This window comes from Gobio gobio, assembly GCF_949357685.1.
Source record: "Gobio gobio genome assembly, chromosome: 3".
Taxonomy (NCBI): Eukaryota; Metazoa; Chordata; class Actinopteri; order Cypriniformes; family Gobionidae; genus Gobio; species Gobio gobio.
The window spans coordinates 53,049,967-53,077,905 of record NC_137099.1 but is presented as its reverse complement, the minus strand read 5'-3'; the positions used below and the strand labels follow the sequence as shown (position 1 = coordinate 53,077,905).

Genomic DNA, 27,939 nt, shown 5'->3' with positions numbered 1-27,939 from the left:
ATGAAGTCCAAGAAGGGTCTGACAACACTAGAGAAGAGCCTGATCTTCCTATTTGTAGCCCTGACCGCAGTCACTATTGGACTTGTTGTGGTCTTTGTCATTGAGAAGAACAACTCAAGTCCAAGAGGTGGGTTATTGTTTCTTCAATGCTGTTGGTCCAAATCCAGATAGTGTATTTAATCAAGATAATTAGTTTTACACACTTACTTAGTTCCACTCAGATATAAATGTAGGCAGCATCTCAGTGGTAATAAAATACAACAATAGAAATGGTATCGTTATTTATGATTATAAGGGAATATAATGTCTAATCAATAGACTTGATCAAAGCCACAAAGATGTTTACTCGAGAAACAACTAGCCTGTAATGAATCTCTGCTACTTCAAATTCATGAAAACAGCTTATTTATGTTGACGCTTTTAATGAAATTCTAACCCAGATGATTTCTTTGCACTCTTCTAATTAACTTTTGAATGACTGAAGTTATTGATAAAACTTGAAATGATTTTTTACGTTTGGTTGAATCAGACTCGATGGAACTGTGGAACACTATTGTGAAATCTGAGCCACACAATGCAGCCTCCTCCTATTTAGAAAGCACTTGAAAGCAGCATGTAAATTATGAAGCGAAACTGTATAATACTCTCAAAAATATCTCTCAGAAGCTTCCAGTAATAACTTTCTTCCAGAAGGACGTTTACACTCTGGTGCACAATAATGCAAAAGTTTCATGCGAGTGAAATTACACCTGAAGTATTTATCTATGACTATCCTCACAATGTCCCTTTGTGGAATTGGTATGTGGTATTTAGGAATAAATCTTTATTTTACAAAAATTGGTGGGAGAAAGGAATATGGTCTGTGATGCATATGTTAGATAATACTGGAGTTATTTTGTCTTTTGAGAATTTTTGTTCAAAATGTAATTTATTTGACAGAAAACAGTATGACGACGACATTATCAGAGCAATCCTCAGATGTCTTACAACATATCTCAAAGCAATGTAACCCCTTGTCTTCCTAAGCTTTTGGTGAATGGCGTTTCTCTCGCTAATCTAAATTTATTCCAGAGATTTTTGAGATGTCGATTTGGTTCCGAGGTTAACAGTTGCTCTTTATGTGATGATCAGATGGAAACAACAGAACATCTTTTGTATAAATGTAAATTTGCCTGTGCATTCTGGGAGGATTTGCATTACTGGTTATTGCCTAAATTTGAAGATTTACCTGAATTAACAAAGGAAAATATAATTTTTGGTATACTTATGAAAGATGAAACGTAGGGCCTATATGACTTGGCAATTAATACATTCTTGGGAAATTCTTTTTACACAAGAATAGATTCCTGGAAACACTTCCAAACTTTTATGTTTTTCAAAAGGAACTCTGTCATTACTTCTCCTCATTAAAACTAATGAAGAAAAAGAATGCCTTAAAACGATGCATCTTAAACTTGCTGAGAGCCCCTAGTCTTTTATTACTTATATTTTATTATTTATATATATTTATTTATTTTCTATCGTATGTTATGATGCTTGTCTATTGTCTGATTTAGAATTTCATATTCTGTACTATACCAATTTTGTTTGTTAATTTTGTTCCATAAAAGTTCTTGGAAAAAAAATATATACAGGCCTATATATAATAATTATCTATGACTATGTATAATGTGTAGCAAAAAATCACTTAAAACTTGCAATGCTGCTTAGCCTATGTTTCACAATTACAGATACGATTAATTGTGCATCACTATGATGAATGCAGCGCAATATATAGGCCTATAACTTTTGTTTGGTACATACACACACATTATCTTTTCTTTTCAAATTAATTTACCAGACTAAAACTGCATTTTGTTCCACGAGGCTGAATCCATGAAATAGCTTCACCTGCGGTGTTGCTGAGGAAACGAAATCAATCTGTTTACACAGGCGATGTCAAATTCTATTCCTCGCTCTGTCTCTGTCCGCAGAGGATGAGATCAATACGGGATGTGGGAGTCTGCAGGAGCTGACGGCTTCCTCAGGGGAATTTTCCAGTGGGAATTACCCCAGTAGCTACAACAATGGCATGAGCTGCAGTTGGCACATCACGGTGGAAGCCAATAAGGTACGGGGTGACACTTAGCTCAGCTCATTAGCCGTTAGCTGCTCATTAAGACACTGGAAGGCTTTTAAGATGACCTGGTTTCTGAAAGCACTTTTCACATTATAGGGCTTCAAATAAGGACTCAAACTCTTCAAAACAATGTATTTTTTTTCTTTTTTTAAGGGTCAGTGAAAAGAGGTGCTCATAACTGCTATTTATAAATATCGAATGTGCAGTTTTTTGTATATTTATTTTAGCCCTACATTAGATTTTCAAGGTAGGTTAAAAACAAAAGATAAGCATATTTTACAAGAAAATACTATATTCTGTTTTTCAACTTCAAAATGTCATCATGTGTAAAGACCCCCTGTGGTGAAAACCAAGTTTTTAACGTTGTTTAGGCTATATGTGGTGTTTTTAATGCTTTAAGAACCATGTGCAGATTCATAAGTCAACACCATTGCTGAGTATTTTCTCCTTAAAAGTCCAGTGAACCAAAGACAGTCTCAATAAAATTATTTCTGACGTCACAAACTACCTTGTAACAATCAGTGCTGAGTTCCACTCCACTTTTAGACACTCACTTGCAACTTCCCTAAGCACTTCCCTTCAGGGGAATCCCTGCCGCCATTTTGAGGTGTGTTCCACTTCGTGAAGTGGACGAGGGAAGTTTATATGACCCTCGCTCCCTCGATTTTGACAGGGAGTGATTCTACTTCATATGTACACTTAAGGCAGCTTCATAAAGCCTACCACAATGCAGCACGAATGTGACGTGACCGCATATCGCGTTTAATTTACCCCACCACAGACAACTCTATGATATTTTGATTATTTTTAAAAACATTTAAAACAACTCAAACACACCTATATACATATAGAATGCTGCATTAAGAAATTTTGTAAAGGAAAAAAAGGAATTCCAAGTGATCAAGGGCTTACGGCGTTCCAGTTCAGTCCATTGCAAAGGTTCCGCCAGTAGTCCGCACTCATGCAACATAAGCAATGACCACAGATACTTATGAAGCAAGGGTGTAGAGTTACATTCAAGCTATTTTAAAGCATGAAGACATTTTTTTTTCAAAGGAAAAACGTTGAAATATGTAATTTTGGTGATCAAAGATGAGTTTATAGAAATAAAATGATTGACTACAGGGGGACTTTAATTCAATGTGTTACTTCCTGTTTCTTTGTAATTGTTTGTGAAATTTACTACACACTTAAAATTATATGTTCTTTATTTGCATCAAGAACCTTTAACGTATAAGGATTCTCTCCATTCCACAAAAGGATCTTTATAGTGGAAAAGGGTTCTTTTAGATTTTTCTTCACATTAAGAGAAAATTATTTTAAGACTTCATCATTGAAAAGCTCTTTGAGGAAGCAACTATTGTTCTTCTATGGCACCGCTGTGAAAACACCCGTTTGGAACCTTTATTTTTAAGAGTAGCAATTTTTGAGTTGTTTCTACACCAAATTCTGAATTCTCATTGTTTCTTCTTCCAGGTGATCCATCTGTGGTTTGAAGGCTTCTCTATAGAGGACTCCAATCATTGTGAGGCCGACTTTGTCACTCTCAAGGATGGACTCGGCACCATTGGTGAGTCTTGTGCTGAGGTTGGTCATCATTTTGGCAAAACCATTTCTCTTCCCTGCAGAGAGAGTTAGAAAAATCCACTGCTAGTTAATTACCATGAGCACAGAAGAGATCTGCCTGCCTGCATGCATTTATTTCCAGAGGGCGTGAGGCAATTAACTTCTGACAGATTGACTGAATGTTACCGGTCACCATTTTTTGACTGTTGAGCCATTGCTTATGCTGAGCATGTCCTGCCAAATTTTCGGTTTGAATGAGGGGACACACACCAAGTCAAAAACTGGCTACTCTAACTTCAGCAAAAGAGCTGTATTTTCCTGGGTATTCTAGTCCAGCGGTTTTCAACTGGTGTGTCACAACCCAAAAATGGACTATAAACTCAGATGATTATATAATCTTCACTATTTAGGATGGCAAAATGATGAGAAAATGTAAGAGATTTGTTTTTGTGTTCAATAAAAACTCTACGATTTCTTTCTCTTCCAGGGAAGTACTGCGGCTATTCAACGCCTAAACCAATAGTTTCCTTAGGAAACAGCATTTTTGTGTACTTTGATACCAACGACAGATACACAGAGAAGGGATTCAAAGCCCTGTACCAAGCTGTGGCCCCTGAGACGGCATCAGGTAATGACAATGAGTGTTACATAATGACTTAATTACATAACAGTATTATTAACACGGTGGAAGAACATTTGAGATTTAACAATGCACGTCTGCTGCACCTTTCCTATCATCATTTAGTGACTGTATCTTACTCTGCCAGATACTGAGAGGCTGTTATATGTGTCTCGCTGCAGCTGACCTAGAAAGAGACGCAGAGCATTAATGTGTGTGTGTGTGTGTGTGTGTGTGTGTGTGTGTAACTGGGGTGTATTGGGAGGGGAGGGGGGCTGCTGGAATACCCTTTTGGTGTCTCTCTATGCAGCTAAATCTCTCGTTCCCATGCTTCTAGAAATAGTTGGGGCTGGTGGCGTTCTTCAAGGTGACCGTGGGGAGCTGTTGACCCCTGGCTTTCCCGCACAAAACTATGAGAATGGCGCGCTCTACCAGGTGCTTCCAATGATCAATATGACCTCTACACCTGCTCTTGATTTATCACAATTTGTCTTTTTCCTGTTTGTTCTCTGGAGTTTGTATCCTTGTCCTTTTCCACCCGCTACTCTATTGCTCTGAACATTGTGTTCAATATCTGCTGCCTTAAAGGGATAGTTCGCCCAAAAAATTAAATTCTGTCAACGACACCCTCATGTCTTTCCAAACCCATAAGACTTTTGTTCATCTTCAGAACACAAATGAAGATCTTTTTTTTTTCTTCTGTCCCTCCATTGACAGCTACACAACTACCAATTTGACGCTTCAAAAAATTCATAAAGAGATCGTAAAACGAATGCATATGAATTGAGTGGTTTAGTCCAAATTTTCTGAAAAGACTTGATCGCTTTATATGATGAACAGATTGAATTTAGGCTTTTATACACACATATAAACATTCATCATCTCACACATCAATCATGTTGGCTTGAGGTGCGAGAACCAATGAGGTTCATTCTTGTGTTACGCAGCACATTTGAGCTTCAGCAAGAACCAATGAGGTTCATTCTCGTGTTACACAGCACGTTTGAGCTTCTGCAAGAACCAATGAGGTTCATTCTTGTGTTACACAGCACATTTTAGCTTCAGCAAGAACCAATGAGGTTCATTCTTGTGTTACGCAGCACGTTTGAGCTTCAGCAAGAACCAATGAGGTTCATTCTTGTGTATCAAATGTTTAAATACGAATAAAAGCCTAAATGAAATCTGTTCATCATATAAAGCGATAAAGTCTCTTCAGAAAATTTGGTCTAAACTGCTCAATTCATATGGATACGTTTTACGATCTCTTTATGAACTTTTTGAAGCTTCAAAGGCAAAAAAGGTCCGTTATGTATTGTCTATTGTCAATAGTGTACAAATGTATGAACAGCTTACACAGAAATCACTTTCAAACCAAGCAGCTTTCTGTTGGTCAACACAGCGAATTCAAGTGACCATTCGATGCAAATTCTGCGTGGGGTTGAAATGCCGAAATTTTCGCCCACAAAAATGAGCAGAACAATTGTAAATGTGACCGCACCTTTAGTCATCTATAATCTAATCAATAGCATACAAATATTTGTCTCACTAGCAACCACTATCAAAGTCCTTTGCATCCATCCACAACATTTTAGCATCACAGCGTTTTGCACACACATTTTTTCACAACTTCTAAAAAATATAAATTCCATATTTTTTTGACAAATTTTTTATGAACAATGAATCCAATGACAATCAGATTGCACATACAGAGGAAATTGTGGAGTTTGTGAGGAGGATTCAATGATCAGTTTTGATTGTGGAAGTCTGATTGCTGGAAGCTTCCTCACAGTTCGGCTCCATCTGGCAGGATATTTACCCACATCAGCTAATCTACAGCCAGCCTTGACTTGAAAATAACTAAAGATGCATGAGGAAGCACAGTTTCAATCACCAGCCCTGCTGTCAGGATACCAGAATTGCATTTGGATCAATCTATGTATTGTGCAGTTGCTAAAGTGTGCATATGCAAAAACAAAATGCCAGCAGCCGTTTAAATGCACTGTAATCTAGTTATTCTAAGGTGAGGTTTAACGTTAAATTAACACATTTTTTCATATGTGTGTGTTGCCCAGTGGAAGATACACGTGGCTGATTTGGAAAAGGTCCGGCTAACATTCACAGCTTTTGACCTTGTCCCAGATTCATGTGGTGACTTTGTGGACATCTATGTTGGTGCTTCAGATGGTGCCGCCCAACTGGGTGAGAACTGACATTTACTGAATCCAAAAAGCTGGCCTTTGTTCTTCGCCGAACATCTGTGCACTTGTTTTTATCTGCCAAAAAACATAAATCTCAATTACTGTAGGTCGTTTCTGTGGAAACAAGGTCCCGGCTCCGGTGTTGTCTAGTGGCAGTAGTATGGTAGTTCGTTTCAAGTCTGATTCGAATGGGACTGCTAAAGGGTTCAGTGCCACCTACACCATAGCAAGTGCCCCACCGATTACAACCGCACCAACAACCACAACCACTGGACCATCAGCCACCACACCTGCTCCAGAAGGCAAGTACAGTCACGGTATTTTGAAAGAAACAACATCAAATTATCACTTACCTGATCATATTAAAGTACAGGGCTGATTATAGATTGAAGACTTGGAAATATTGGCAAATATGAGATTCATCGTTGAGGATCTGATCTAAGAAGCAAAAGTCTCAGTTTACTCTCCATTTAATTGAATTTCTCTCTAGTTTAGGCATTAAAGACCTAAAGAGATAACTAGCACATTTTGCAGTGCCATCATCAAGCATGACATGCTTTCTACCCTACATGAAGCCAGATGATATTTAAAGATTGCAGAGTGTGATGAATTTCTTTTAAGCATTATTGTTCAGACAATAACACTCGCTCTCTGTTCAGACTCTGGCTGTGGGTCCCCTGGGAAGCTGTTCGGACGTAAAGGTCAGATAAACTCCAAGAACTATCCTCAGGCTTATCCTGCAAACTTGAGCTGCTCTTGGGACATCACAGTGGACGAGGGCTTTCTTGTCAAACTGCACATCACTGATCTGGCCATCGTGGGTGAAGCAGGCCAATGTGGCAAAGATAAACTCACCGTCAAAGATACTCAGCAGTCACTGGGTAAGACACGACTCAAAAAAAGGATACAATGGTTACTATAGCTTAATGTTTAATAAATGGTGCTTACAATGTAAACTCTGGAACACCTTAGCAACACCCTGGAAACCACCCACAAGACCCAAGCATCATGGGGGCGAGTTTTGCAAGTTTTAAAAACAAAAATCTTCCAGTTTAGCAATGGCCCGAATCAGCATTATTAAACTGCGCTTAAAGAGGACCTATTAAGCTTGTTTTTATATTTTCAACTTTCTTTAGTGTGTTTTGTTGCTGTTTGAACTTAAAAAACGTCTGCAAAGTTACAAAGCACAAAGTCACTCCAGAGGGAGTTATTCTCTATATCGGTGCGCACTGTTTCTGAACTCCCTGAAACGCCTCCATTGCAGTCTTGAGTTTTCTACCAGGAACAAACACTCACGTCACGATATCCCTCATTTAAATAATTCCCGCCCTATTCATATGCAAGTAAAAGGGCGAGGCTTGGTTGAGTTATTTAGTAGTGTGTTGAAACCATAGACTGGCAAAAAATATGGACCTTGTGTCTGTGACGTCACCCGTAGGTTTCCGAAGAGCATTTTTGAAGCCTAAAAGCCGGCTGTTGCTATCTTGGTAGCGCGTCATCACAGATAACTGAACATGGGCGAAGAGGCGGGACATGGCTGGAGCTGAGGTGCCTGATTGCTGAAACCATGCCCCGCCTAGCTCAACCATAGTGGCTATCCATCTGTCACTCAAGTGGTCACGCCCTTAATTACGCAGAACTTTATGGCTTAATATAATTTAAACGGATGAGATATAAAAAAATTCACCCCCCTCACAGTTGTCATGAAGAGCAAAATTAGCCGTATAGACCAAAACCACAATTTGTACCAGGCTGTAAACGTGTTTTTTCTGCTGTAAAGTTGGGCATTTTAACATGGGGCTCAATGAGATTCTGCTCCTTCTGGAGCCTGTCCCTAGCGGCCAGTCGATGAATTGCAGTTTAAGTCACTTCCGTATTGGCTTCGAGAGAGACCGCGGGAGGTTGCCGCTTGGTTGAAACTCATGGTTATGGTATGGGACGTGACATTTGACAAACATGCTCAAAGTGGTTGACCAATCACAACACACCGGTCCAACTGACCAATCAGAGCACACTGCTCTTTTCAGAAAGAGGGGCTTCATAGAGACCGAAACTAAACAGGGTTTGGTTTCCCGAAAGCATCGTTAGCCAACTATGGTCCCGTTGTTATCAGCATAGTTTAACGAGTCTGTGTTTCCCGAAATCATAGTTCCGACGAACATTTGCTAACAGCATTGCAAATTTGTGTGGTTGGAACGACAGCTCTCGCCTGTGGTTAGAAGCATAGTTTCCTGTTTTTATAACATGTGGGCTTAATAAATCCTTATCTTGAGCTAAATAAGCAAGCTGACATTCAGTACAATCTATATTTGATTTTGAATACATACAAATGACATTTACGTCTGTTTTAGTTTGTCAAGCGATTTAAAGCACCGTTTTTTTTAGAGTGTGCATGTACATTAGCCTGACGTCGTCATACACAATTCTAGTCAGAATATGAGTCTGATGCTGCTCCGTTGGGCTGTGATTATGGGGCGTGTTTCAACTGAACCAGGAAAGACCTCAATTGGATAGACCTACAACCAATCAGAGCAACAGAGCGACGCATAACGTTAGTTGTCAAATGTCAACAGAACTCAACTGCACACAGTGTTGCCAAGTCCGTGGGTTGTTTTCCATGTCCGCGGGTTGAAGCGACACCAATTATGTGATATACAGTCCCAGGAATGCGAATTTTAGCAGGCAGCCCTGCCAAAATAACACATATTTTACCCCCCAAATGCCATTTTTTTCCGGAGAACCCCCCCTCGGAAAACCATTGGGCTTGTTTTTGGCTAGTTTTGAGTAGCAATAGGGCGGGTTTTGTTGTAAAAACTTGGCAACCCTGTCTGCACGCACGCTGGAATAAGTAATGTTAGAAGAAAAAGATGAGTGTAAACGATCTTTGCCGGTGTTGTATAAAAAGAATTTAAGGATACACAGAGTACTTACCAACACGATCATCATTTCTGAGAGAAATAGTAATGGTTAATACATATACGAACAAGTTCTCTGTTTAGGATTAGAACAAATTCAACCCAAGCGCCTTTAATGACGTGGATGATTACATTAATGTTGATCATCTGTCCATCATTGTCTAAAGCCCGCCCTGACAATTTCATTGGACCGAACAGCTTCTGTTCGGGCATAATTACTCCTCTACGGATCAAGTCCAGACCGAACTGCCCAAGCTCAAATGTTGTGGGCAGGGCTAAGTTCGGCTGGCATCCAGGCTACATGTACATGCTCTAGTACGTAGAAACGAGTCTATGACTGAATCTGGAAATAAGGCAAAATAACTGAGAAAATGAGAATTACTCCTCAGATGCCATGTCCGTAATTTTTCAGCATAACATCTTGCATTTATTAGATTCGAAAAGTTATTACTCCTCCACCTGCGTGACATCATTAACCAAAGTGGTTGAACGGCCAATTTGCGACAATTTGATTTTGGGAAACAGTCGTGACTAGCTTGTTGATTTATTCAATGAAACATTGAACTGCGGTAGTTTAGCAGCAAGTTACGTCATTGTACGGGAATCGCATCACAGAGTGTTACTGACAGACTGGGATGAGAGGTGCTGCAACCATGTGAAATATGTAAAAAATTATGTTTTTGCGAGCATTTGATCATGACAACCTATTCTAGTAGACCCCAAAAACAAAATCAAGACAATGTAAAAGGGCATAATAAGTCCTCTTTAATATGTGAACACACTTGTCCTATTCATGTGACACATCCTCCAGTAATTTAATTAGATAAAATGTGTCAAGCCAGCATAGCAACGTTCTAAACCGTGGCATATCAGAGATGACCTTCGACTCTGTTTTGGGGCCCATAAACTAACACTAAATGGCACCGCTGGCGCAAGAGTAGCTGGCGCTCTCATCGCTCTCTCTTATCCCTTGCACAAAGGGACTGTAAAAACTGATTATCATCAGTCTCAGCGAGGCATGAGCCAGCAGGCGTGCGTACTATAAATTATGGCTCCTTATTACTGAACATCAAACAGAGCTGTGAGCAGCCGATACGCTTATCTGCAGCAGCTTTTCAAGGACTGCACGCCAGATACTGTCAATAAGTCCCAGTGCAGGTTGAGAAAGAGAAAGTGTGAGGGGAAAAGACCAAAAGTTTGGGATGTTTGAACTACAAGAAAAGACAAAAAGGGACAAGTGTTTTGCAGGCTATTTGCAGAGCAGTGAACATGTAGAGGAATAGTACACTCTTTAATGTCACTTCATGTCTGTCCAAACCTGTGTGATTTTCTTTCTTCCGTGGGACAAAAAAACTGAATCGCTCTTGTTCTTGCGATTACAATGAATGGAGAATGGACCTTTCAAACTTAGGCAGCAAAAAAGGCTTTTCTTACTTAGTATTTTTGTCTTGTTTCCTGTCTAAATATCTAAAAATTCTTCAATCTAGATGCATTTACTAGATAAATAAAAAAAAGGCATGTCTTGTGTTCTGAAAAAAAAAAAAAGAAATTCTAAATTGAGTTTTTGTTTATTTATCTTAAAACAAGCAAAATTATCTGCCAATGGGATTTTTTTCTTAGCCCATATAATTTTGCTTGTTTTAAGCAAAAACTCACATGCATAAATGCATCTTGATTTAAGCATTTTTAGATATTTGGACTGGAAACAAGACAAAAATACTAAGGAAAGCATTGTTTTGCATATATATATATATCTACTACATATATATATATATATACAGCAATAAAAGAACATTATTGGAGCAACAACAAATCAAAATAAAAATGTATTGTTTTAGGTGAACTGTTCCATCAAACCAGTGAACACAGGGGCTGAAATTCTTTATAAAAACAAGTTCAGTTTTGGTCCACCAGCAGTCATGGACATTATGGTTCATTTGTCTTGACATTGTGTCCTTACTTGCTGGGTGCAAGTGTGTATGTGTATGTGTTCTTCACATCACTTTATCCTGGCTGTCAAGACGAATCGGTGTGTAAGTGTTAGTTCTGTTGACAGTCTGTATTACTCTGAAGATAGGAGTGGTCCAAACAGTTTGAATAGAAATGCATAACAAACCATGTTAACCTGAGCGATACAGTAATGAATTTGACTTGTATTGCAGGAACACTGATTAGCACACATGGCATGAGTTCATTTCTCTCACATAATTAGATGCCATTCAACAAATGAAATAATCATTATCTTCAAATGAAATAATCATTATCTTCATATGAAATGGAGATGATGACTTCCCAAATTCCTTTTTTGTACTATTAAAGCTGAAGTGAGTTCTTTAATACATAACAACTTGTAAACACAGAAAGTTGCCATTGTTTATTAATGATGAATCAAATCAAATCAAATCAAGCTTGCACAGGCCAACCGTTGAGTAATAAAAGTATACCAATTATTTTCTATGAACCAATCATAAAATGAACACAACTTACCTTAAATAATTATGTACAGTACATTGTGTTTCTTGCGCTGTATTTTGTTTTAAGGTTAAAATTAAAATATCAATAGGAAAAGGCATTAATTGAAGTGAAAAAGAGACAGTTCTATTGATAGTAATTCATAGTAATTAATGACAGAATTTTCCTTTTGGGGTGAAATAACCCTTTCATAAATGTACAGTCAAACCTCGAATCCTGAATATCCAGGATAAATATATTGAGCTATAGAGCACATAATATGAGACAAAAAGTCATTATCATGAGATAAAAAGGTCATAATTATGAAAAAATGCCATTATTATTACTTAGTACAGCCTATTATAATTTAAACTTCTTATGCCATAATTATGAATTTATATAAAGCTTGTTTCCACCACAGAATTAAAAAAAAAAGACTTTTTATCTTACAATTTTGACTTTTTTCCTCAAAATTGCGAGTTTACATTTTTCTTTTTTCACAGAATTGTGTGATATGAACTTGCAATTCTGGAAAAAGTCAGTCTTGTTTCTCAGAATTGCAGTTTATAACTCGCAATTGTGAGTTTATATCTCACCATTCTGAGAAAATAAATCACAATTTGAATTGCAAGTTTTTAAATTCTGACTTTATTCCTCACAATTGTGACTCTATATCACGAGATTCTGACTTTATATCTGGAGGGAGCATTTTCTTGTGGTGCCCCCCTAAGCACTTGGTGCCCTAGGCGCTGTGTGTGATGCACATGGTTGGAGCGTCGGCACTGCAAGGAACTTAGACTAACATTGTAAGTGGACGTCACTATTTTTGAAACGAGGCTCATTTTCCAACTCCTCTAGAGTTACATAGTTGAGTTTTTCCGTTTTCAAATCCATTCAGCCGATCTCCGGGTCTGCCAGTATATTACGCAGCGCCTGAAAATAGTCCCCAGCACGCTCTCTGTGCAAGCAGGTTGTCACGTTGGTTATGTTGACGGAAGTTAGCCTATTTTCAGGCGCTGTGTAATATCATTGTGCCGCTGCACTCATGGTACAGCAGTTCCTTGATTATTACGCAGGAATGAGAATATAGTTCCTAGCCATATCGGTCTAGAAAATCGCAACTTTTCATTTTCCGTCGGTCTTAGTACACAATGTAACTACAGAAGAGTCAAGTTTTAAATAGGAAAAATATCGAAACTCTTTGGTCATTTTTTTGAGCGAGATGCTAACGGTCTAATCAGATTCAATGATCTATGCTAAGCTATGCTAAAAGTGCTACCGCCAGACCTGGAGATCGGCTGAATGGATTCAAAAACGGTAAAACTCAACTGTTTAACTCTAGGGGAGTTGGAAAATGAGCCTATTTTCAAAAATAGTGGCGTGTTCCTTTAAGTGCAATTGATGCAAAAGTCAGTGTTCTGACTTTGGGCCATGAGATGCAGAGTGATGCAGAAACTTTCTCTTTCTATTTTATCTCTCTCTCTCAGGCACACACTGCGGGTTTGTTCCTCCTCCAGTTCTTATCAGTGTCAGTAACAACATGTTGCTGAGTTTCCAGTCAGATGTTCGGCTAGCCGACCGTGGCTTCTCTGCCACATGGGAAGCTGTGTATCCAGAGGACCTTTCTGGTAAAACACCTTACAAACGTATAAAGACATCTATCTACTCACACCTACACACACACACACACACACCTCGGATGAATCCTGCTGATGCAGCTGCGAGCAAACAGCCATCAGCAGCCCTGTGTGTCTTGTGAGATTTTGTATGTGTGTGTGTCCTATGGAGATTTTGAAATCCAGGTAATGAGGGTAGAATAGCAATGCAGAAATAACCATAGGAAACAGTGTGGCAAACACAGTCAACATCATTTAATCGTCCAATTTTAACAATAATTGAATTATATTTTAGAAATACAATTATATCTTGGAAATCTAATTTCTGTTGCCAATCTCCAAGCTGGAATAGAGCCAAATTGCTCAAATAAATACCCTGGCTGACACAGTGGCAATTGAAAAAGCTATATTTCACAGTAAATATACACATTCCTGGATTTATGAAAAACATGTCCCCCTTCACCAGATGCTACACCCCTAAAAAAGGAGAGGAAACCATCTGTAGTCATGCTGATTGACGCCTGCATTAACATGCATTGCAAGTGTTCACTTAAAGCTTGTCTCTATGACATATTCTACTTAGACTCAGTCATTTCTGCCTGCAGTTTCCCTCTGCCTGTGCAGCGAACCAGACGTACAGAACAAAAAGAAGGCCTTATACATATACATTTTATACATTATTATATATACTTATGTTTATGTATTTTTGCATTTTTAATATAATTTTATTAGAATACAAAAATGCTGTTAAAGGGGACCTTTTATTAAAGTCTTGATTTTGATACTAGAATATTGTCTGACTATCACCACACCAAATACATTAAATGTCTCTGTACGCAATTGGATAGTACTTCAACCAATCAGACAACAAGAGGCGTGATCAACGGGCATTGACCCATCGCTTCTCTATCCGTCATCGTGATAAACCCGCCAATTGCGCGCCAGGTGGATAAGCCAGTCTGTGATTGGTTCCCGTAAAAGTGTAACAGAAGCAGCAGAAATGAATGTACAGGTTTCCAGACTGAGTTGCAGGGCGAAATCAAATCGCCGGCAGATCAGGCTAGGTTTACCCAGTCTAACTAGAATAGGTTTTAATGCTTGAATGTTCAAAAAATATTGCAGCTCTTCTCTTCCCAGTCTGTGGCTGCATCCGATATCACATACTCTCTCTAATTACTTCACACCGCGAGTGTGTATAGTATAAATTTAATCTGGACATGCTACATTCGCCATGTTGTCATTATCATGTGACCTACCAGCGCCCACTTCAGAATCTAGCCGGAAGAAGTAGTTCATCCGGGTACTTTTTGCCTACTCTTTTATGAGTACTGTGAATTCGGACATACTACTTTAGTCACATACTGTTTTTCGCCTACTATATAGTAGGGAAGTATGCGATTTCGGATGCATCCATTCCGTAATGCTCTGTTTTGTTCCTGTCTCTATGAAGCCCCGCCTTCTGAAAAGCACAATGTGCCCTGATTGGTCGGCTGGACCAGTGTGTTGTGATTAGTCGACCGCTTCTAGTGTGTTTGGGAAATGTCACACCCCTAAAATAGCTCATACAAACCATTGGCACGAATCGTCTCAATCTTCTTAAAGGATTAGTTCACTCCAGAATTAAAATTTCCTGATAATTTACTCACCCCCACGTCATCCAAAATCTTCATGTTTTTCTTTCTTCAGTCGAAAATTAATTACGGTTTTTGAGGAAAACATTCCAGGATTTTTTGCCATATAGTGGACTTCAATGGGGACCACTGGGTTGAAGGGTTTCAATGCAGCTTCAAAGAGCTCTACACGATCCCAGCTGAGGAATAAGGCTCTTATCTACATTTACATTTAGTCATTTAGCAGACGCTTTTATCCAAAGCGACTTACAAATGAGTGCAATAGAAGCAACCAGGACAGTCAAAGGCAACAATATGCAAGTGCTGTAACTAGTCTTAATTAAGCTAGAACAGAATCTAGCAAAACGATTGGTCCCGGAATGTTTTCCTCTTTTCCACATGCAGATCTCATCTCAGGTTCAAGTTTTTGGAAATAATAATAAAAGTTTGCCTGGCAAAAAGTTAATTTTAGCCCATGGTGACATGTGGCTCGTCCTGGACCTGGGGCTAAAACCTGAGATCCCATGTACAAGCTGACTTCTGCTATAACAGCAAGACACAATTTCATGACATTTTGCTTGGCTGGAACAATTCTACCTTTAACTGTCACATTTTATAGCCGTTAGTCTGTCCGAAGGCACCAAACCGCTCTTATGATGTCTTGCAGATATCCAAGGATGTGGAGGTTTCTCACAGGAGGAGACAGGCATCATCAAGTCTCAAAACTGGCCCATGAACTATCCGGCTAACAGCATGTGTCTGTGGACCATACGCGATCCCAAGGGGAAGACCATTAAATTGACGTTCACTGATTTTGACGTGGAAGAGGCTGGCATCCTTTTCGGCCAGTGCAATGACAACGTGGTCATCTACGACGGAACACAACCTGGAGCGAAAAAATACGGTGAGCGAGGACATGGAATGCTTTGCAAGGACGCCTGTTTATGAGACCCTTTAAATCAGTTAAAACTGTGACATATTTATAACCTCCATTCATTCAAACCAGACATGTGTTTATAATTTACCGTCCACTAAAATGGTAGGACTTGCATGCTTTTAAGGGCTATAGAAGGCAATACATTCAAATAAATTGACTTTCCTACAGGCCCCTTCTGTGGCTCCGAAATGCCTGCTGTCATCGAAAGCACAACAAATGAACTTGTGATACGTTTCCATGCTGACTATTTCATTGAGGGCAAAGGTTTCCGTGCACACTGGTCTACCGATTCTACCTTACCTACCCCCACCGAGCCTCCAGTGCCACCCAACCCATGGGATGACATCGCGATAGGTATGAGCAAAATCATTTCAGAATCAAAATGAGATTCATTGCCAAGTAAACATCATTTCCAGCAAATGTAAATCAGTACATAATATAAATCAAGAACTGATCTTTCTAACCAGAAATTGCATGTCTGTATTGTCACATAGTAGTTGTACATTCTTCCTGGGCTAGCAATCAACAACAACAGCTTAGCAAACACCTAACAATGTCATCTCAACCTCATAGAAAATGCAGGTCATTTCTACAGTTTGGAGGATTTTATGTTCCCATGAAGCAATATTGCATATTTTACATAATGTTTCAATTTTCATGGTTTTCCATGCAGAGATGTTCCATAATTAACACAAATGCATAATGATTAGTACCTAAGAATATAAAAAAACCCTCCTATGTTCCCAATCCTATTTTCTCAACTTCACTTTAAATTAAAGGTTACACATACACAGATCAGGCATAACATTATGACCACCTTCCTAATATTGTGTTGGTCCCGCTTTTGCTGCCAAAACAGCCCTGACCCGTCGAGGCATGGACTCCACTAGACCCCTGAAGGTGTGCTGTGGTATCTGGCACCAAGATGTTAGCAGCAGATCCTTTAAGTCCTGTAAGTTGCGAGGTGGGGCCTCAATGGATCGTAGTTGTTTGTTTTGGACATCCCACAGATGCTCGATTGGATTGAGATCTGGGGAATTTGGAGGCCAAGTCAACACCTCAAACTAGCTGTTGTGCCCCTCAAACCATTCCTGAACCATTTTTGCTTTGTGGCAGGCACATTATCTGCTGAAAGAGCCACAGCCACCAGGGAATACTGTTTCCATGAAAGGGTGTACATGGTCTGCAACAATGCTTAGGTAGGTGGTACCTGTCAAAGTAACATCCACATGGATGGCAGGACCCAAGGTTTCCCAGCAGAACATTGCCCAAAGCATCACTGCCTCCGCCGGCTTGCCTTCTTCCCATAGTGCATCCTGGTGCCATGTGTTCCCCAGGTAAGTGACGTACACACACCCGGCCATTGGATGGCGATACTTGATTATTCAATTCTTTCATTAAGGTTTCTACATAGTTTCCATGACACAGTTCAAAATAAACAGCCATATCACCCTGTAGACCAAGACTGGTTTCCCACTTGGATGGGAGACCTCCTGGGAAAACCAGGTTGCTGTTGGAAGAGGTGTCAGTGAGGTCAGCAGGGGGTGCTCACCCTGTGGTCTGTGTGGGTCTTAATGTCCCAGGATAGTGATGGGGACACTATACTGTAACAAGCCCCGTCCTTCAGATGAGACGTTAAAACAAGGTCCTGCCTCTCTGTGGTCATAAAAAATCCAATGGCACTTCTCATAAAAGAGTAGAGGTGTCCTGGCCACATTCCCTTCATTGGCCCTCATCAATCATGGCCTCCTAGTAATGCCCATCAACTGAATTGGCTCTATCACTCTCTCTCCTCTCCACCTATAGCTGGTGTGTGGAAACGCTTCATCGTCGTCGCATCATCCAAGTGGACGCTGCACACTGGTGGTGGTTGAGGAGAGACCCCTAGCATGATTGTAAAGCACTTTGGGTGTACAGTAGTACATAGGAAATGCGCTATATATATATACGTCATTCATTCATTAATTCATTCATAAATCTTTTAATTTCACTGGAGCTGCCAGTTTGCCAAATTTCAAATCATTTTTAAAAAGCAAGCACACACTATGCAAAAGCAGCCGCCCTTTCAGCGTATGGGTCTGAAGCGCATGGCCCAGGTGCACTTAGGGTGTGTCCGAATCCACTTTTCTAGTTTAAAAATGGTCGGCGCCCCAGACACATGGTCCAAAAGGGTTGTCCCTAGTCTCTTAATGAGTCATGGGTGTGTTTTTCGGCGTAACGTGCAATAAACCAATCTGTAACGTACTGCTCCGAGACAGAGGTTGAGAATCCAAATGCAGCTTTATTTGTAAGGGTAATCCACACTCGTAGTCAACAAACAGGCAAGGGGTCATAACATGTAATCAGTCCAATAAGGCAAGAGAGACAGGCAAACGGGTAATCCACGGAACAGGCAAGAAATCCAAAACCAAGACAAGAAACCAGGGAAAACGCTCAGAAATGCAGTAATACAACAAACAAGACTTCGCAGTTGATGATAGACTGAACATGCTTTATATAGGCTGGGGTAATGGGGTAATGAGGTGATGAGACACAGGTGCAAACAATGAGTGATGATGAGTCCGGGCAAAGGATTATGGGTAATGTAGTCACTTGTGATTGTGACACAATCAGAGTCTCATCTCCCATTCCCTTTAAACGCCAGTTGCGCTTGCACCATGGTGGATTCACTATTTACATTGCGGAATTTGTGAGCGGAAAGAATGAACGCTTCTCCAGAGAGGAATCCTTTTATTTTTAATATTTAAAAATGTTTGTTTGCTGCTGCGCGTCCCTGTGTTTGTAATAAGCAGAGTGTACATGCGTTGTGTACCGGCCTATAGGCGCATATTACTAATGTGCTCTTTAAATAACAAAGAAAATATTGCGCCATTGACTTTAGACCAGGTTTTTGTTGGTCAATGGCGCAGTCATTTTCAGTTGCCTTAAAATAGCAACGTGCCAACAATGCGCCTGAACACACCTCGTTTTCAGACCAGCACGCCCATGGGCGAACAGAAGGGTGCGAGTGTATTTTCTATTTAAAAAATGTGGTGCTGGACGTGAAAATGATAACTGCGTTGGACTGAAAATAGCAAAAATCACTTGCATTGCGCCTGGTTTATGATAGGGCCCTCAGTGTCCGAATTCACTCATTCGTTTTCATTCAGTCACTCAAGTGAACTATATTAGTGGACTAATGTAGGGAATAGTGAATGAGGGTGTAGGGGAGGGGGGGGCATTTCGAACACAGCCTAAGAACAAATTTGGGCAGCATTCAAGTTAATTTTTTTTATGCCCTTCCCTCGCTAACTTCTCTCTGTCTCGTTCATTCCGATGTATGTCATTGCTTATGTTGCGCCCACTATTGGCAGAACCCTTGCAATGAGTTTAAATGGAACGCCTGAGCCCTTGATCACTTGGAATCCGCAATGGAGCTGATATATTTTGCAACATCTTTGCTGTTCCTGGAACATTCCAGTCAACCAATCAGATTTGAGGGACAAGTTTAGAGTTTAGGCTTACAACCAGGGTTAGGTGTTTGTACATCAGTGTTTTTCATTTCCCTCTGATTTTAGGGATAGGTTTAGAGGTAGGGGTAGGGTTAGGACTACATTTTCAGACAGGAATGTTGTTCCAGGATCAATAAAATAGGTTGATCCAGAATCATGTCTTACTTGTCTACAAGTGGAGTTAAACACTAGCCTAGGTATCAGTCATAAACCTTCCTCGGTTTTCCTTATTTTTAAAAGACTTATCTAGAATGTGAAATATTTGATCTGGATTATTAGGCTATAATAGCCTGAGCTTGACCAGTGTGTTTTTATGATAGACAGACATTTTTCCCTCTTACAAGACTTAAATAATTATTTAGTTTTACAAACCTGCTTAGTCCAAAATCCACCAAACTGTAAGAATGGCATATGCACTCAAAACCACCCAGAACAATGACCTGGCAACCACCCCAAAGTTAGCTATGGCCAAGTCCCTGGAAACATGGTCAAAATCTTAAAAGTACGACTCAATATATTCCTCTGCAATAGCAAAATATCCTTTGAAAACTCTGGTCTATTTTTCTGGGTAGTTTACAGGGAAGGTAATTGACAGCTGAAATAATTCAGCATGTTAGAAACCTCCTCAGATAAAAGCCTTCATCTGAATGCACAGACTGGCCTGAGAGCTGTGGGAAGCCTGCGATCCCTCCCGCTGTCAACACTCGCATAGTCAACGGAGAACCTGCCAATCCTCACTCCTGGCCATGGCAAGTATCCATGCAGGTACAGTTAAGCCTTCATCCAATCTCACACCCTTCCCAGAAGAGATTTCAGATATCTTATATGACATTATATATAATATATATAATGTCAAATATATAATATATATAATGTCATATAAGATATCTGAAATCTCTTCTGACACTTATTAAAGCTGACACTTATTAAAAATTATGTGAAATGAAAAATTATGTGATTTGAACAAACTATCCCTAAGTATTAAACATAATACATAACTCATCCTGTACACAATGTAAAATGTAAAATGCATGCATTTTTTTTTATTGAAGGTTTTGCGTGACTCAGAGACTTCACCCAAGTTCGGTCATACATGTGGTGGAACACTCATCCATAAGAATTGGGTCCTGACAGCTGCTCACTGCTTCATCAGGTTACAAAAAAGATTTCCATTCTCTGATATTTTCATTTTGATTTCCATTCTCTGATATATAACTGATGCCATAATATATAAACACTGCCCGGCCAAAACAAGTCGCTGTTTGGATTTAAATAGGCTTATGCTTATGAGTCTATGATTGAATCATTATTTCAGTGATTTTTATGTTTATAGCATGTTATATGCTTGGCAACAGTTCTTCTAACCCTCATTGATGGAGTGTGTAGCTTTTCATTTCTTTGAAAGTCTTTGAGATGTGCTGGAGGAGACTTTACAGAGTGCAGAACTCTTGCATTGTCAATACAAGACCAAAACATGATCCTTTTCACAAATATGTGACACATGGAGCAAGATATATTTAAAGGGGTGGTTGATTATGATTTCACATTTTTAACTTTAGTTAGTGTGTAATGTTGCTGTTTGAGCATAAACAACATCTGCAAAGTTACGATGCTCAAAGTTCAAAGCAAAGGGAGATATTTTCTTTTAAAGAAATTGCTTTTTAAGGACTACAACAAACGGCTGGTAGGGACTACAACAAGCTTCTTCACGGGTTAGTGACATCCCAAACCCTAAAATGTACATAATCCCCACCCCCGGGAACACTCAACAAAGGCCATGTTGAGAAGAGGAAGAGTTGTAGTAGAGGATCACATTTAGCAGTCTGCTCATGCTGTCGAAACACAAATGCAATAGCACGTCATAAAAGAAAGATGACAACATAAGTTAGAATTGTAAATAAACTAAACTATACCTGTTCTATCTCAATGCAGCATATATTCTCTGGCTCTGTGCATCTTTCAACAGTTCCCACATGAGCAATTTATAGATTATCATGACAGAATATGCTAATCAATGACTTGAAGATAGTTAACTCCACATCAGCTACATAAATTCATCAACTAACCATTCAGGAACATCCTTTTGCGTTTTATATGTTGTAATTTCTTCTTGAGTCTCTCCATCATTGTCCGACTCCGGTTTGAACATAAAAGGCTGAACAGTTTCTGACATATTCAGTGCATGTCTGCCTGAGGTAATCGATTCGGAGCTGCTAACATGAGCTCTTGAAGCTCCGCCCTCTTCCTGAAAGGGAGATAGCAGCAGCTCATTTGCATTTAAAGGGACACACACAAAATCAGTGTGTTTTTGCTCACCCTCAAAAAGTGACCATTTTAACATGCTATAAAAAATGATCTGTGGGGTATTTTGAGCTAAAACTCCACATACACACTCTGGGGACATCAGAGACTTATTTTACATCTTGTATAGGACCTTATAGGACCCCTTTAAATTATTTTCAGGAATATTTTATGTCAATTTAATTTAAATTATATTTCGTTTATCTGCAATGGAGTATTTTTTCTTAGGTAGCGATTTGTCTCAGTCCCGATGACCCTGGCAGGGTTTTTGCTGTATTAACCGATTCAATGTACATGTGTGTGTCGATTCTTATCAGGTATGCCGATGAGCTGCATCGCTGGAAAATGTGTTTAGGGAAACACAACCTGACCTTCTCTGAACCAACCGAGCAGTGCTTCAACGTGCTTGGCATCTATCGCCACGAGGGCTTCCAGTACCCAACTGTGCCAACTGTGGAGTTTGATATCGCCCTGGTGCGACTGGATGGAGAAGTCACACCCACCGACTTCATTGATTTCGCTTGTCTGCCTTCAGTTGGGGAGGTCCTGCCCGGGGGCAAAAAATGCTACGCCACCGGCTGGGGAGATGAAACAGGTTAGTTGACTTATTTTAATCGCATGACATTGTTCTGTGTTGTCCATTCACTCAAGTTTAATGGTGGTTTTGCTCATTTAAAGCTGCGGTAAGTGGTTTTATTTACAGCACATAAAATGTATCCTACTTGACAGCACTTGTTAGTCAATCAAAAAACTTGGGGGGGCTTTCTGCCACTTAAATGAGTCCCTGTTTGTGGGTAGTTGATGTCGGGAGGTCAAAGGTTGCTGTCAGTACAACATTACTTCGGTGAAAAGGACTTTTTCCTCTGATGTTCATTTAAAGTAACTGTGTGTTACTGTGTAAGTCTTTATAATAAATAAATATTCTTGCATGCAAAATCAGTGTTGTAATTGTTAAATGAAGCTAATACTATAAAACATAATTTTCATTAATTAAAATAAAGTTGAAATCAGTGAATTATTTGATTTATTATATACTATTATAATATGTATTAATATTTTGAATACAGTTTTATTTTATGCTTTCTATTTTCCTTTTAATTGTAAAGTTTTAGTAATTTTGTTATGTGCTTTTGTCATTTTTATTAGTTTATTATTTCATTGATTTCATTTTATGTCAGCTTCATTTAAATTAAAGAAAATGTTTTTTTTTTTACATCTTTTAATTTTAACAATAACAACACTGGCTGAAATAAAATAAAATATAAATATTAGATGAAAAACTTCAACCTACATTTTTTTTACGAAAAATATAAATGGTGCCTTGGATGACCATTTTTATTATATTATAGTAGATGTTTTGTCAGTGATGGATTTTTGGTGGGGTCGTAACAGCGTGACTTATTTTTCTTACTGCTACAAGGAGCTAATATTACAGAGGGATCTGTCTCGTGGCTTTTTTACGCTCAGACGATTGGATACTTTTTCAACATCCCCATCTGAATTTGATTTATAAACATATTTGCACTGATGTATAAAAACAGGCACTTAAAATATACAGATCCTACATATAAAATACTCACTGGCCCACATCTCTGACAGTCCCGATAGTCCCCAAAGACTCTGGAGTGATTGCTCCCTCTGCTGTGCAGTTTTGATAATGCATCCTAGAATGCACAATCATATTAGGTTTGATTTGATTCTTTATTATCTTCCAGTTACCAGCTATGCAGTGTGAGACAGTACTAATACACAATGCTATCTTGCCCACAGGTAATTCCACTGCTCCTAAAGCCGCTGAGGCATTGAACCAGGTGGCCCTGCCGGTGGTGCCGTATGACACCTGTAAACGCATGGACTACTGGTGGTTCCAGGTCAAGACCTCCATGATCTGCTGCGGCTACACTTTACCTGATGAGCTCAAGTCTGTGTGCCAGGTATGGAACTATTCAGAGATAAAGTACAGTTAACATCTGTTATATTTTTAATAATTGGGCCTTTTCAATTTGTGCAGATTGTCTTACATATCTGATACTAGACACTCAAAATATGCTCTTATTTGTAATTATGCAACCAAATGATATAGAGCAGCACTAACAACAAACCAACCTAAAACAATCTACAAAAATGTTTGTTGCTCATGTAACTGGTCCTACCCGGCCCACTGCGAGTGGGATTCGAACCGGCGTCACCCTCGTGGGAGGAGGGCACGCTAGCATCAGTCTTTAGGCCTTTGAGTGAGGTTTACACGTACAGCTCTTACTAGCTTGCTTTCGTTACACTCACCCATTCGGATCACGGCACCACATTTTACCGGTCCGACTTGGTTTGAACTGCTATCTCCCGCATGGGAGGCAGGCACGCTAACTAGGACACTATAGACCGCAGTCTCTAGCGTCAGTCGCTAGTGCACCTCTTGAGACCAGGGAAGTGAGGTTTACATGCACAGCTTTTTACTAACTTGCCTCCGTTACACTCAACCCCCTAAAACTCACTCCCATCCGGGTCATGGTGCCAAATTTAACAGGTCCTACTTGAATTGAACTGGCGTCTCCGGCATGAGAGGTGGGCTGTGAACAAAGATAGGAAGAACGCAGTCTTTAGCGTCAGTCGCTAGTGCACATCTTGAGGCATTTGAGTAAGGTTTACACGCACAGCTCTTACTAGCTTGCCTCCGTTACACTCACCCCCCATAAACCTCACTCGCATCTGAGTCGGGGCACTAAATTTAACTGGTCCTACTTGATTCGGACTGCTGTCTCCGGCATAAGAGGCGGGCCCGGGCATGCTAACAAGAATGCTGAAGACTACAGTTTCTAGCATCAGTCGCTAGCGTACCTTTTTGAGGCCTTGGAGTGAGTTTTACATGCACCGCTCTTACTAGCTTGCCTCCATTACACTCACCCCCTAAACCTCACTCCCGTCTGGGTCATACACCAAATTTAACTGGTCCTACTTGATTCGGACTGCCGTCCCCAGCATGAGAGGTGGGCGCACTAACAAGAATGCTAAAGAGTGCAGTCAGTCAGACGCGTCAGTCGCTAGTGTGCCTCTTTAAGCCAGGGGAGTAAGGTTTACATGCACCGCTCTTACTAGCTTGCCTCCATTACACTCATAGCTTTCATATAATGTGATAGGGTGACTCGGGTGGACCCCTGGTATGCCAAGACAGCCCCTCGGCACCTTGGGAGGTGCATGGCATCACTAGTTTTGGTCCAATCGGCTGTGTCTTTGATAAGAAGCCCAGTGTCTTCACTCGTTCCTCCGCCTACCCGCCCTGGATTGAGAACATCATTCGCAAAGACATCTATGACCTCACTGGTATGTACGTTAGCATCGCTGGACGGGAGAATCTGGATTGTTTTGGAATCAGCTGAAGATTTTAGAGTTTACAAAGCATTGTCTTTTTCTCAAGGTTCTGGTTGCGGCGGACTGAAGGATCTGGTTGGCACGGAAGGCATGCTGGCATCAATGGATCATCCATATAGTTACAGTAACAGAGCTTCCTGCCAATGGAATATCCGTGTGCCCACAGGAAAAAACGTCTACCTTCACTTTAGCAACTTCTCCCTGGAGGAGGCCACACTTTGCCTCAATGACAAAGTCACTCTCGGTGATAACATCGGCACACTAGGTAGGCATATCCCATGTGGCTTATCCATATATACTAGTGTGCTCTCAGGTGGACCACCGCAGTGTTTAGGGAATGTGGATGAGGTATAATATACTGTGTATTCTGTCTCTTTTTCTCAGGTACCCACTGCAGCACGTCTCCTCCGAGAGATCTAGTCACGGCTGGTGACACACTGACTATCAGTTTCTCCTCCAATGACAAAATTGTGGACGAAGGGTTCAGTGCCGTATGGAAAGCAGTGGATCCTACAGACATAGAGAGTGAGTGAAAATACAGAACACTTCTTTGCATACATTTTATGTTTAAGATTTGGGTTATGATCAGAGGTCTTTGCTAAGATAGGCGTTGGTATTACTGTTGATCATAATTGCATTTCATTTTAACAAACCACTGACACCATAGCAACTGTATAAAAGAATGTATTTAAAATAACATCACATCTTCTAATTATCTGTACCTCTCCAGCTGCTGTTGGTTGCGGTGGGCACTTCACCAGCCAAAAGGGGGAGCTCCAATCACCCAACTGGCCCAATGCGTACCCAAGCCAAGCGGTGTGCACCTGGACTATCTCCATCCCCTCGGCCACTGGAATCCATATTGTCTTCACTCACTTTGAACTGCAGGCTGTTAGTTTGCTGGGCCAGTGTGTGGATTATGTAGAGGTCTTTGATGCTGCTGGGTTATCGCAAGGTTTGATCATACATATACCATAGAATAGTTAATAATTAGTTGATATTATAATCTGCTGCATTTTCCCACTGTCATATTGCATCCTGTTTTTTTGTTTTTGTTCAGGAAAATTTTGTGGCTCTACCCTACCATCTTTAACTGTCAATGGGGACAAGGCCACTATCCGCTTCCTCAGTAATGATGCTAACCAGAATAAGGGTTTCCAAGGACATTGGACCTCCAGTCCTGCTGTTTTTCCTAAAAAACACATCTAAAGTGGGAAAGAGCTGTTGTGCGATTGACTGTACAAAAAGATTCAATTAGAAACCTGAGCTATTTCTTTAGACTAACGAAAGCTACAGAAAAGAGAAGCAAGAAACAACTGGAATCCAGGCACCAAAATGTGGATTTGCAGATGCCATTTTGTGCCATTTGGGGGTAAAATCATACCCAAGGTTATATATTCTATCGACAAATTATCAATTAAACATTTACCATATTATATTCTGTGTAACTGTTTTAGTTTTTATCAGTGTTTATTAAAAAGCGTCCATTAAGATGAGCCTTATTGTGTTCAAGGGGGTGGTAAGATAATGTTGGCTGGCCAATCATTTTTACTTCTGGAACCCGATTGTTGCACTCTATAAAGACCTCACCAATGACATCATCCTGATGCGATTGGCCAAAACAGTTACGCAAGATCAGACCCAAACCGAGTCTGTCATGCCTGCCGGAGTTATGTAACAGGCTGGGGGAATGAGAGAGGACAGAGGAACAAAGACCTGTTCATCTGAGTTGATTGATTTAGTTGAGCATCTGTTGTCATTTGTTCTAGTTGTTATTCAGTGTTATTCTAGTTATTATTCAGTGAGCATGAGATGATATTAATGATGCATTTATTGTGAAAGTGGTTAAGATGCAAATGTAGGGTCATGCAGTGACCTTTGACCTTGAAGAAAACCCTTCTGAAATTTAAAGCAGTACTTGGACTTATAAATTATAATAACTATTAATCATGTGTGTATTTAATTTATGTATTTGAATTTTAGCTATATAAAATGTCCATCCATTTGGATTAGTTTTAACAAAAACAAATAAACTTAATGTGACGCATAATTGAGTCACACATGAGACAGTGAGCAGTGTGCAACAAGTGTCTCATAGTAGCCGCCGAGTGAACGCACAGAGTAGCATTATAACATAACTTTCAACACACTCAAATGTATCTAATATGATAAAACAGCACTGCGTTACCCCACATACACATGAGCGGAAGCGCTCGTTTGCAGCATAATAAATGCTCCGTGAAATCCAGGGGTCATCAAGCTACGCCTTAGTTTTGAATAAGTGACCTCTAGCGGCGAAAAATTACATATTGTGGCTTTAATTAATATGTATGAAATAATTAAAATTGCAACAATTTACATTTATTGATGATAATCCTGGTTATTGTGTATTTAAAACGCATTCAGTTTATTAGTGCTATTACAGAATCATTTATGTTAGTGTAATCCAAATGGATAGAAATTTTGTATGCAATTCAATTATATAAATCTGAAATTTAGGTCTAAATATTTTTCGAGTGTATAGTCACGTATATTATTCCCTGTCAATGGACCTCCTCAAATCAACCTGCAGGAAATGACACTTGAGCACATGCATGAAAAGCTGCTGTATGAGCAAGCTGTGAAATGCCCTTCAGGTGTGCTAATGCTTAACTGGAAATGTCATTTTAAATTCTGATATTGTACTTCCTTCTAGTGGTTCCTGCTCCTGATTTCACACTCTAACAGTGTCTTCTTATTGCCCACTACTC

At 39.8% G+C, this 27,939-nt stretch overlaps 1 protein-coding gene across 1 annotated transcript; it reads left to right on the top strand.

Annotated features, from left to right (window-relative positions):
- Nucleotides 1-26,398, top strand: LOC307124191 (ovochymase; the record flags this gene model as incomplete). The annotated part of the gene is made up of 20 exons (XM_079813238.1): nucleotides 1-127; nucleotides 1,974-2,110; nucleotides 3,596-3,689; nucleotides 4,173-4,313; nucleotides 4,642-4,739; nucleotides 6,377-6,503; nucleotides 6,610-6,804; nucleotides 7,162-7,383; nucleotides 13,356-13,496; nucleotides 15,762-15,998; nucleotides 16,200-16,385; nucleotides 20,178-20,287; nucleotides 20,575-20,675; nucleotides 22,141-22,418; nucleotides 23,594-23,757; nucleotides 24,958-25,141; nucleotides 25,236-25,454; nucleotides 25,574-25,714; nucleotides 25,920-26,144; nucleotides 26,250-26,398. The coding sequence occupies 20 exons, from the start codon at nucleotides 1-3 to the stop codon at nucleotides 26,396-26,398; spliced, it is 3,276 nt and encodes a 1,091-aa protein (XP_079669364.1).
- Nucleotides 26,399-27,939: the final 1,541 nt, after the last annotated feature.